Source organism: Pteropus medius, unplaced genomic scaffold, assembly GCF_902729225.1.
Source record: "Pteropus medius unplaced genomic scaffold, Ma_sr-lr_union100, whole genome shotgun sequence".
Lineage (NCBI taxonomy): Eukaryota > Metazoa > Chordata > Mammalia > Chiroptera > Pteropodidae > Pteropus > Pteropus medius.
The window spans coordinates 3,440,335-3,452,669 of record NW_024355990.1 but is presented as its reverse complement, the minus strand read 5'-3'; the positions used below and the strand labels follow the sequence as shown (position 1 = coordinate 3,452,669).

Below are 12,335 nucleotides of genomic sequence, written 5' to 3'. Positions count from 1 at the left end.
GGGCAGTGGCTCGCCTGAGCTTTCAGGGTCCTGACGGAGCTGGGGTGGGCCCGGGTGTAGTGACGGGAGCCCCCTGCCCTCCGGCCCCATCCTTACGCTGCTGACCTCCTGGGAGAGCCTCCGGGGTTCCGAGCCCCAGCTGGGGCGGGATCGGGGCCCTGCCACAGGCCCCCGGGCATCCATCCTCCACCCACCTCCGTTTCCCGGTGGGTGGGCTCCCACAGCCCCCCAAAGGCCATTTCCTGAGCAAAATTTCCTCAAGGGGCAGGCGCTGTCCCAGGAAGTCCATCCGTCCTTCCTCCTCTGTGCTTTGTGTCTCCGGAAGGACGGAAACCGGAAACTGTGGACATCTCAGTCCGCGGGCTGGGGAGGCGCGTGGGAAAGGATGCACGCCAGCAGCCCTCGAGGGGGGCGCCACCTGGGTGGACTGGGGGGCAGTGGCTGGACCCCCACGAAGTCTGGGAAGAGAGGAGGTTGGAGAAAGGACAATGAGCTCGTCGTTCGTTCATTCTGCCTTCAACCAACAGCATCTTTCGGGGCGCTTTGCGAACGGAGAATAAGACCCCGAGAGCTCTCACCTAACGGGGGAGGCGGGTGGGCGTTCGGCACAGGAGGCCGAGACACGTGACTCTGAGCCGGGACCAGGGCCAGGTGGGGAAAGGACAGAGACCCCGTGCGGGTGAGCATGGGATGGGCGTGGGATGGGCGTGGGACGAGCGTGGGGTGGGCCCGCGGTTCATCAGCAGATGTTCGGGTTGCTCCAGACACTCTTCTTTGTGCTTTGCAAATACCTCGTTTGGTCCTCAGCACTCTCGGGAGGCAAATCTTATTATCCCATTTTCCCCCTGAGAAAAGCGAGGCCCGGAGAGGTTAAATCACTTGCTCGGGGTCACGCGGCGAGGGGGGCGGACCCAGCCCCCGGATTCCGGGGCCTCAGGGTTCTATTATCCCAGGTGAGGTGGGAACCACCTGGGGAACCATGTGACAATTTCAGTTTTCTGCATCCATCCCTGTGCTGCGGGGAGGACGGACTGGGAGGTTGGGCAGTTACTGGCAACGGCTCGGATGGCCATGGAGACAGGAAGCGGAGTGACCGCCGGCAGATATATTGGGTTAGAACCGATAGGGCTTTGGAGTGGGCGATTGGATTTGAGGTGATGGAAAGAAAGGGACCAAGGCTGGCCCCTGGATTTGTTGCTGTCATAACTGGATCGTGGAGATGCCGTTTTGCTCGAGTGGGGGTTGGGGAGGGGGAGGGTCAGAGTTCTACAGGGCATGCTCAGTTTGCGACATCCAGACCTCTCTAGGGCAGGAGCCGTGGCTGTCCAGTACCGGGCAGTGGCCTGACACAGCTGGGGCATCTGCTGAGTCACGATGGACTCAAGGGAACTGTCAGGTTGGCACCCGTGCGTGAACCTGGACGGAGGTCGGCATTTAACGCCCAAGGGTGGGCGCGATCCCTGGGGACAGCGTCTGGCTGGGACCGGGGCAGAGGCTGCACAGACACTGAGAGCAGATAGCATTTCAGGAAAGGAAGCCTGGGTGGTCGGGGGCTCCTTCCCTGGGACTTGGGGTGAGGGGTGACCCCATGCGCTTTGCTCTTTAGAGGACCAGCACTCTGTCTACTCAGAACCCCAAGTCCAGAGGAGCACCCAAACTTCGTGCTACGGTAACACTGGGAGCTTCTCCCCGGTGTCCCATCCGGCACAGGGCTCAGGGTGGCCCTGTGTTCTATCCACAGACACTGCTTTTCCCTGCGGACAGCCTGGGCTAGCGGGGTGTATGTTTCTGAGACTTCTTGGATAGGCCACCTCTCCATCCGTCCCTCTCTCCCTCCCTGCCCCCCTTCATCCCCGCCCTCACTTCACAGGTGTTTGAAGTCGTGGATTGTGTGCTTTCACTTGCTGAGTGTCTCAGGGCATGTTGTAAGGTTCACACGCTTATCCTCAGTAGGCTCCCGTGGGAGAGGAGGGACTGCAGGTGACTTGGGGAGTGAGCAGTGGGATCTTCGAGACGCGCAGGATCTGAGCAGGACTGTGGGCTGGCGGGCACAGTCCAGGGGGGCTGCCTGCAAAGTCGGCGTTGAGGGGGCCATGGAAGGGGCCTCGCTGGTCTCCAGGCCACCCCCATGAGCCGCTGACTCTGGACCCCTCCCTGCCCTCCCGAGCAGGAAGGACCGGTGGCAGGGCCTGGAAGTGGGGAGAGAAAATGAGTCTGGCTGTCCCAGCCCAGAGCTGGCGCTGTCGACGGGCGTGTGACACGGTTCAACATGGTGCTGCCGCCGACCCCTCCCCACCTCCTCCTTGGCCTTCCCAGGCCCGAGGGCCCCGCGCTGTGAGCCGCCCTCCCTGCTTCAGGGGTCATCGGCCAGCCCTCCGCCCCTCGCCCGGCGGCCCTGCCTTCAGCTCTGACTCTGCCTTTCTGGAGTCACCTGGGCCTGAGCCGAGCTGCATGAGAGAAGGGAGTTGCTGCCTATCTCTGCATTAACGCTCCTTACTCCTCCGCTGCTGGCGGGGGGGCGGGGGGGCACGCTACTGCACCCCGGAGACCCCCGTCTACTCCTCGTCGTTTCCGATGATTTCATCAGTGTCCCCAGCCTCTGTCCCCATTTCCCCGCGGAGCTCTGGTGTGCATCTGCTGACAGCCTTGCTGATAGGACAGGGGGCTGGGGGCGGGCAGGCGGCCCACCCCCCCAAGGGGGACATCCCTGATAAAAAGAAATTCCACCCTGTGACAAATGGCCGGTCTCCACCCCTCCGTGGGGGAGGATGTCTCTTTCTCATTTTAACTTTGCGAACATTTGCCAAGAACTAACGGGATCTCTGTGGTTGGCTGGCCACTTGGACTGCAGTGGGCGGCCTGGCCCACGCTAGGTTCTGGGTTTGCTTTGGGGTAGGGGCCCATCTGTCAGAAGGGTCCCCGGGGTGGGAGGAGCTCTCGGGGGTGTGGGGGCTGATCCCCGAGGCAAGCGGGCTGTAGGAAACACGAAATGCACAAGTCAGTGCCCCCACCCCCCGACACAGGAAGTGGAGGGCTTGCCCTGGCCTTCGCTGGCTGTGAATTCTGCTGGGCGGATGGGGGCGCTTGCAGGTCCGAGCCCGCTGCGCTGGGAGGTTGATGTCTCAGTAGGCCCTGAGCCTGCGAAGGACTGGGCTGCGGGAGGAGGAGGCGGGCTGCAAGAGAAAGAACAGAAGAGGGACCCCTTCCAGGGGCGGGGGGAGCGGGACAGGGTCCAAATCTGACCTTCCCGAGGGGGGCCAACAGAAACCGTGCTGGCGGAAGCCAGGCCTGCTTGACATTCCTTCCCTGCCCGTGGAGGAGAGGCTTGCTTTCAAGGGTTTAGGGAGAGAAAGGCCGCAGGAGCCTGGGCAGGCAATAAAAGGGGTGCCTCCGACTTCGGGGCGCCTCAGGCCTCTGGATGAATGAAGGCGCCGTCGGACGGGGAAGGATGCTGTGACCTCGCCCGCGTCCTGCAAAGGACTCGGGGTCGTGGGAGATCTCGATCTGTGCCTTTCCGCCCCGTCTCTCCTGGCACACAGACCCGTAAAACTGCAACTCGCTTTTGGGTCTGGACGAGGGCCGGACGGTGGAGCTCCCCCCGAGAGGGAGGGGAACGCAGCCCTCTGCATCTGCAGATCTCGCTTCTCTCCCGGGAGGCCCCATGTTTTGTGCTGGATTTCTAAGCAGAGTCTGAGGCCAGAGGGCGAAGTCTCAGATTTCTGGCATCCTGGCTCTGACGAGAGGCTTCCTGCCCTGACAAAGTGTGAAGTGTAACTCGATTTGGAATTACTTATCGAATTAGACGAGCCCTGTGTGCTTTGAGAACTCCGTCCCTCATCCCGCCTGCACGAATTTTGCAAACTTCAGCCTTTTATATTCAGCGGTTCCATCTTTAGCCGGAAACAGGAAGTTCTCCAGTGACATTTATGGGGAGTTCGTAGTGGCTCTGGTAGGGTAACAGTAACATGGGGAGGGGGCGGGGGGCGGGGAGATCCTATGTTCAAAGCCCCGGGGACCGTGCCCGCCCCTCCCCCGCCCCGGGGGGCTGGGTACAGCCCGTGCTGGGGCCAGAGACCAGCTGTCTACAGCCACCCACAGCCACGGCCCTGTTCCCGCACCTCCCTTGGCTGCTCAGAGGCAGTTCCCACCTTTGATGATTTTAAAACTTTTTCTCACCCTTCTCTGGCCATGGAACCCTGAACTTCTAAGCTCCTATTAGACCCTAGTTATTTTTTTAAATTGAGATCCACAGACCTAGGGCTTCTTTGATGACCCCTCCCCCCCCAAAATTGTCCAAATTTATTTGTGGGGTCTTCCTTCCTGTGTATTTTTTAAAGGAAAGGAGTCCTTACCTTTCAGCAGCTTCTAAAAGATTTAATTTCTGATAAAACACACACACACACACACACACACACACACACACACACACACAAAATCCTGAACTGTTGTACTAGACTGGATTCTTTGCATGGAAGGGACTACTGAGAACTTTCTGGAAGTTTTGGGTGGTAAGGACTTGAATAAATGAACTTCGCGTGCCTATGTGCACCACTGGTCTCATCCCCACTGATCTCAACTCTGCCGTGTCTTCTCTCTCTCTCTCTCTCTCTTTTACCATGTAGTATGTGCTCAATAAATATTTGTTAATGAATAAGTCGATATTGTGGTCCTGGTCCACTGGGACCCCAGGATCTTTTTCTGCCATTATTGCTAATGGCTTTTCCAGGGCGGTTCTCCTTGCCTGGTGTCCCCGCTGTGTGTTCCCCGCCGTGTGTGCGTCTGGTTTCCAGCCCCAGTGCTTTCCCGGTCTCTTTCCTTCACCTGCATTTCCTGAGTCGGTTAATAAGAGCTCCTCCCTCTGCCCAGCCCAGAAGTGGGGACTCACGTTTGAGGGCCCTGTGCATTTGGTCAGCTCAACCAGATGGCCTGCCAGAGGTGGGGTTTCGGGGTGAGGATGGGCACGCTGACGCCTGACCTGCCGCGGCCCATCCCGGAGCTTTGTCTGGGGCAGTAGGTTGGCTGGGCCGCTGGTATGCCGGGGCTCAGCACCAGTGTCCCTGGAGAACTGTGGGCAACCCCGAGAGGAGCCCCTGGAATCTGGGACCCCACCCTGAGCCCGGTAGCTGGTATGGAAGCACTTGGCCGCCGGGCTTGGTCTTCAGTCACCTTTTCTCAGAGATTATGGAGTTAAAAATGCTAAAGGCCCTTGACAGGCCTGGGCCCCCCGCGAGGCAGCTCCCTTTCCAGCTGGCCGGGCCTGACTGCCTCTCACCAGCTCCGTGACCAAAGCAGTGTGGGCCTCGGTCTCCCCATCTGTGGAACGGGGAGAGTAGCAGTAGCCGACTTCGGGTTCCGGGGCGTTCGGTGAGTTGGTGCGTGTGCGGCGTTTGGAATCGCACCTGGCACACGGCGAGCCCCCGGTAAACACGAGGTCGGCACCGTTCATGTGGTCGCGCATTCATTCAACGAACATTTGGTCGTGGACTTGCCATGTGCCGGGCACAGCTTCACACCAGGCAGTAAGGAGGGAGCGTGATGGGGGACGTGTGTGGCTTCGGGAAGCCTGCTGGGCGGGGGCGGGGCGGGGGGCACATGGTAAAGGAAACTGCAGACACCACTCCGCAGTTGTCCTTGCAGAGACGGCTCAGAGGTGGGGTGCAGGCTCAGCAGAGGGCAGGAGGGCAGGCCGGGGCCTGCTGGGCTGCACAGACACCCGGGGAGGCAGGAGAGGACGGAGAGGAGCAGCTCTGGTCACTGTCCCCCAGTACTACCTGTGTCAGGGACCCGCCCACCTTTAAGAAACCCATTTGCAGGGGACAGGGAGCGTCAGCTGTCTGTGGGACCCCACGTCCTGGCCATGGCTCAGACACGCTGGCGGGGTCTGCAGATGTCCCTGCAGCCTGCAGGGCACCCCTCCCCGTGGTCCCAGATGATGGACTGCGGGGCGGCCTGGGCCCCCCTCCTCTGTGCATTCCCGCGTGAGGTCAGACTGTGTGGCTGCTGGAACCGCCTGAGTGAGGAAGCCCTCGCTGAGGCCAGGCGGAGACACATCTTCTCCAGGAGAGAGGCTGCTGGGATGGCCACAGGGCTGGAGGAGCGCACCTGTCATCGGGGGCTCTGGAGCCCCACCATCTGTCCACCGAGTGGATTCTCCTAGATCTGCTTGGTGCCTGGCTCCCGGTGTGGGCCTGTCAGGTGGCCTTGCAAGCGTCCTTGGGCAGGTTGGCCTTGCTTTGTGCTTGGCCACTGTGGGTGGTGATTGAGCAAGGCTTGTGCGGACAGCGGACAGTGACATTGGTGTCCCCAGGCTTTAAGAGCTGGGCGTGGGGGAGGATTGGGGTGAGATGGGGGCATGGCATTGTTTTCACCCCAAGAGTTTTGTCCTGGGGGCATGGGCCTGGCTGTGATACAGTGTCACCTGGCTGCCCCTCCCTACCTTAGAGCAGAGTCCGGCAGCGGCCCAGGGGTCATTGCCCCAACAGAGCCACCTCTGCCTTTGGCAGATGAGGCTGATGTTTGCAAGGCTGGGACTTCCAGGGATGTGTCTGGGATGTCGACAGATAGGGCGGGCAGAGGAGGGCGAGCCTGGACGAGGGTTTTCAAGTCAGGCCTTGCCAGCCTCTGTGCCAGCCCTCTCCATGGCCGCCCTGGTCCCAGAGAGCCGCGGCGGGCTTTCCTATCTGTCATCCTTGGCAGGCCCAGGAGCGGAGGGGAATCTGTCACTTGGTGCAAACGTCCTCAGATGGTGCTGGCTCAGGGCTGTGAATCACAGTGCTGTACAGGCACTCAGAAGACTGGCTTTGGGTGGAACTCTGCCCCTTCCTCTCCCTAGCTGCTTGGGGATCCCCCCCACCCCGCACCCCCACCCTAAATCCTGGTATAAGGCTGGTCCAGCAGGCGTCTGTGGGGAAGGAGGGGCAGGCAGCCCCCATAATGGCCAGGGCTCAAAATACAGATATTGTCTGGCTGGTCTGCCACCCCGGAGCCACCCTTGCTGGGAGACGACAGGGCTGCTTACGTGGGGCGCTGTCTGGCAGCGTTAGCGCACAAGAGCCTCCGGCCTGAGGGTGGCGTCTGGGCCTCGGCCGTCCTCGTGCTCATGGCTCTGATGGGCATTGGTGGGTGGTTTTCAGCTGTGTCTCCTTCCGTTTGTTACTGTAACAGCTTATTGAGCCGTAATTCCGTCCCTTGCAACTCACTCACTCAGACGGTATGCCGTTAATTCAGCGCCCTTGATTCACAGTGTTGCACGAGCATCACCCCCAAAGGAAGCCCATACGCATTACGCAGCCACTTCCCCTTGCCCGCCCCGGCGGCCACTGACCTGCCTTGCGTCTTATGCCTTTGCCTTTTCTGGACATTTCGTTGAAATGGTGTTGCGTAGTGTGTGGTCTTTCGCGTTTGGCCTCTTCCACCTCACGTGATGTTTTCAAGGTCCATCCATATTGTCCCTGTGTCAGGACATCACTGCTTCGGTGGCCGAGTCCCATTCCATCATGCGGATACACTGCATTCTGTGGATCCGTTCATCTGCTGGTGGCTGCTTTCGATATTTCTTGAGTAGCTTCTTTGTGCCACAGCCTGGGGTTCGGTGGTCACACCGAATCGGACACTTAAATGTGGTTAAGAAGGTCAAAATTTTATCTCGTGTGTGTGTGTGTGTGTGTGTGTGTGTACACATACGTACGTACATACATAATCATAATAAAGAGAACAATTTGGAAAGAAGGCATAAGCTGGTGTGTAAGGTCACCCCAGCCTGGGTGGTCACCTGGGCTGTCTTTCCATGTAGGAGGGTGGCGGGGTGACAGGCAGTGATGTCACCTCAGGTCTTGGAGCCTGGGGAGCAGGGGCGAGGCTGCCACAGGGGCCCGGCCCCCAGAGCTATCCTGGCACAGCGGAGGGAGGGGCCCGGCAGGCGCTCCCCAGGTCCCTTTCCTGAGCATCGGTTTCCACTTAAAAACGGCCTCTCCTGGCTCTCTGTGTACTGCTCTGTGTGTTAACACAGTGTAGCCATCATGGACATAACTGTGAAACCTTATTTTTCTGTCAAGAACTTCCTTTTTCTATTAATAGCACATGATGAAGTTTGGGTATGAAGCAGAAGATCAGGTGACAGCACCATGGGACAGAGTGAGGCTGCAGCCCAGGCGGGGTCAGTGGGACAGGCGGATTGGACACAGGTCAGGGAGGAGGCAGCTGTGGCCGGGGTTGTGGAGGGACCGTGGTCCAGCCGCGTCTCTGCCACCCCCAAGGGGACACTCCCAGGTCCCCATTCATCCCACGAGTCTTAATTGCGTGTCCCCGCCCTGTGGGGCCCTGGAGGTCCTTTGGGGGATCCACACAGGTCATTGCTTTTCTCGGTGGAGCTCACAGCCTGTGGAAGGGACACAGATATTAATCCAATGTCACAGAAGTGAATGCGACATTACAGGGTTGGCAGAATTCGACGACGGTTTCTGATGGCATTTCAGAAAAAAAAAAGAAAATCGCTCTGGGGACCTCGAGTCCCCCCTTCGTGAAAGGAGGAGGTCAGCCGGGAACTCTGCTGTCCAGTTCAGTCTCCAGTCGCCACGTGGAGCTATTTAAATTGAAATGTAATTAAAATGAAATAAAACAGAAAGTTCATTTCCTCAGTGGGACCAGCTGCACTTGACTGCTCAGAAGTCACACGAGAAAACCCTTGGCCGGTCCTCGAAGTTAAAAAGTGCTGAGGCCGTGCGACCCAGCAGTTTCACCTCTGGGTCTCTACCCAGAAGAACGCGGGGCCCGCAGGAGGCTTTCGCTCACCCAGCTCCATGCAGCGTTTATCACACGAGCCAAAACGTGGAAGCGAGCCCCCCGGCATTCGTGGGCGGGCAAGACGAAGGAGTTCCGGGGATGGGTGGTGGTGACACCTGCACAGCAACGTGCACGGGCTTCGTGCCACCGGACCGCACGCTTCAAAATGGTGAAAACGGTCGGTTTCATGCGATGTGTATTTTACCACGGTTTTTAAAAGTCACGTGTGGCTACTGTACTGGACGGTGAACAGTGGATGTCCTCTACCGTCCCTTCTAGCTGGAGCACCCGGCGTGGCCGTGGCCGGGCGCTGGTGGCTTCTGTGGAAAGAAGGGTTCACAGGAAGTGTGTCTGGGTGCCGGGCCCCCCGTTCCTCATGCGGGCGTCCTGATGGCAGACCCCGAAGCTTGTCCTAGCCCGGTGGAGGGAGGGGCTCTGTGTCTCTGCCTGCAGCCACGGGCCATTGGAGAGGTTGCCTACGAGGACCCCGTTCCCTGCAAAGGAGGGGAGCAGGACCCGGCCGTCACCTCAGTCTGGGGAAAGGCCGGGGCTGGCCGTGTTTTTATTATTATTCCTGGAGCAGGGCCCTGGTGGGCAGGATGTTTGCTGTAGTGGATGTCGGTGGCTGCAGAGGGGGCCAGCTGGATGGAGCCACTACTCCCAGGGCCCGTGCAGGGAAGCGAGGGGGTTTCAGCGTCCCTCCCTGGGTACGCCGGGGCGGGGCGAGGGGTGGAGGGAGATGTGGGGGTGGGGTAGAGAATGGCTCCCAGGCCCGCAGACAGATGGAAGCAATTTTCAGTCACGTGGGGCCGGGCTAAACTGCTGCTCCGTCAGACAAGGCCCCGTGTCTGTCTCCAGGAAGCAGCCCCAAAGCCACACGTGGGCCCAGATGCAGCTCTCGTCTTTGTTTGTTTAAAGATGCTGGGGGCCCAGGGAGAGTATTTCTGAAGAGGGAGGAGGCCGGGAGTGGTAGCTGGCGGGCTTCAACCCTTGGGTCCCCAGCATGGTCCTGCCTCCCCCTGGCCGGGGGTGGGGGCTGGGCGGCGTGGCCCTCGGCCTCCTGTGTCCGCCTGCTGTTAGGAAGGACCTGTGGGACCCCTGGCATTTTTATGTGCATTATAGTATTTTCTCGTTCCCTCAAGTCTCTGAAGTAGGAATTCTTGTGAAACGGAAGTGAGTGAGTGACTCGTGAGGATAAGCCGCCCACACCCCGATTTCTCGAGTGTGTCAGGCAGTCACCGTCCCCTCTCCCACTCCAGCTCCACGCAGGCCTGGGCAAGGCGGGGAAGGGTGCCGGCGCCCGAGCCGAGCTCGCTGGGATGCTCCAGTGAAACAGGATGTGATATAGGGCAGCAGGCAGCTGCTGAGCCGCAGCCCCCCCCCGCCCCCCCCCCGCCGGGGCGGGAGGGGGGCCGGTTATTCCCCCAGGAAGTAGAAGCACAGTTTAAAGGCAGTGACCATCTGGCCCGGCATCCCATGTCCTGGGCTTCTGGGGGCAGGGGCAGAGTGGGTGGTTGGGAGGGTGTTTGGGGCAGCTGCTTGCCCACCTGGCACTGGGGTGCCAGGGCTGATGCCCAGGGAACCAGCCGGCTCCTCCTCTCTGGGCTGGGCAGGCGTCGGGACCTGCTGTGTGGTCACCACATGAGCTCAGGGTGCAGCAGGGGAGACCCGTGATCCCTCTCGGAGGTAGGATGGGGCTGAGAGTTCTCGGGGTGCAGGGGGCAAGGGAGTCTAGACCCGCTGGGAAGGTGGCAAAGGAAAGGGGTGGTATCTGGGGGTGCACTCGCAGACCCTGGGGGGGACCCACACTATCTGCTTAGCCTGACCAGCCTGGGTGGACAGGGACACCTCAGGTCCCCAGTAGGCACCTTCTGGGCATGTCTGTACCCCCACGCCCCGCCAGCCTCTGACCCGGGCGTGTGAGCTTGAGGGCGGGGCGGAGTCTGTACAGAGGAGGAAGGTTTCAACTTGCAGACCACAGAAGCTCGAGTTATTCTGAGACGCTCGGCCCCACCTGCCTGCCCATCTGCAGGCCTGAAAGCCGAATCTCGTCCTGGCCTGTGGGCATGGGGCACGCGGGTGCCGGGCAGTCAGAAGTGGTAGGGTGCCTGGATCCAGTCTGGGTTGGGGGCAGGGCGGTGCCCCAGGCAGCTGCCCACAGGGCCACGAGGAGCGTGACTCTGCACCCAGGCTCGCCTGCCACCAAAGAGCCCACCGGGCACCTAGGATTGAAGACGCCTCACCCAGGGGCGGCAGTACATGACAGGTGCCGTCCCTTTTTCTTCACGAGGCTGTCCCTCCTTTGTCCCGGCCCAGGCTACTTGACCCCGAGGGTCCTCGAGGCCTTCGGGCTGCAGCAGGTGTTGGGACATCCTTGAGGCAGGTGAAGGAGAGGGCCGGGGATACCCAGGCAGGGCGAAGCTCAGGTGGTGAGGACAGGGGGCTTCAGGGGTCAGCCCTGCCCTGGACCCACGGAGGGGGCAGGCTGGTGGAGAGGGACATTCAGAAGGAGACAGGTCTGAGAGCCTGGGGCGGGGCTTCGCGGGCTGAGCTGACGACTGCTGGACAGTCAGTCCCTTTTGTACGGCACCGTGGCAAGGGACTTCAGCTCGGGCGTTCTTCAGGGGTCTCCTGGGCAGCCAGGCTCGTGTCGTTGTCTGAGAGATGGGGACGATGGTCGGAGCCGCCTGAGCGTGCGGCTGCCTGTGATGCCCGCGTGTGGCTGCCTGTGATGCCCGTGTGCGGCCTCTGTGTGACGCCCCTGTCCTTCCCTCCTCAGCCACCGAGGCCGCTCCCGGCTGCGTGGGCGACATGGCCGACACCCCCAGAGACGCCGGGCTCAAACAGGCGCCCGGGCCGCGGACCGAGAAGGCCCCTGCGGACTTCGGCTATGTGGGGATCGACTCCATCCTGGAGCAGATGCGCAGGAAGGCCATGAAGCAGGGCTTCGAGTTCAACATCATGGTGGTCGGTGAGTCCCACTGCCCACGCCGGGGCCGGCGGGCATGGCGGGGCTGAGGACCAGACGCTCGGGCCCTGGGCTCGGTCTTCTCGTCTGTGGAGTGGGGGCGACAGGATGGTCGTGGGTCGTACTGCATGTGCACCAGGTCCTGCCCGGAGGGTCCCAGCTCTGGCCAGCTCTGCCCCTTCCTGCGGAGCCCCCGACAGCCGAGGAGGGGCAGCACCGAGGCAGATGTCTGGTAAACCGTAGCTCTCTGACCAGTGGCCTCCGCCTTCCGCTCTTAGCTCCTGTCAAAGCGTCCCCATCTCTGGCCTTGGCCTTGGCCTTCTGGTCCTACACAGGGCCAACCCCCACCCCCAGCAGGTCTGGCTGGGGGCTTCCTGGTGGCCCGGGAGAGTGGGATGGTCACCAGGGGAGGTCGCCGACCGGCCCTCTTAGACAGGGCTGGGGCCGGGCGGGGGCAGCCGCCTCTTGTCCCGGAAGCCCTCAGGTCCCATTCGGTCCCCACGGTGACCCTGTGACGGGGCCGCCCGCTTTACAGGTGAAGCAGAGCCCAGAGAGGGTATGACAAGGTCACGGCTCGCAGGGCAGA

At 61.0% G+C, this 12,335-nt stretch overlaps 1 protein-coding gene across 6 annotated transcripts in view; it reads left to right on the top strand.

Annotated features, from left to right (window-relative positions):
- Nucleotides 1-12,335, top strand: part of SEPTIN9 (septin 9) — a 141,537-nt gene that overhangs the window by 119,105 nt on the left and 10,097 nt on the right. For all 6 annotated transcript variants that reach the window (XM_039859532.1, XM_039859530.1, XM_039859529.1 and 3 more), the window contains one exon: nt 11,561-11,752. In XM_039859532.1, the coding sequence (XP_039715466.1) occupies nt 11,561-11,752 (192 nt within the window). The remainder of the gene's footprint in view (nt 1-11,560; nt 11,753-12,335) is intronic.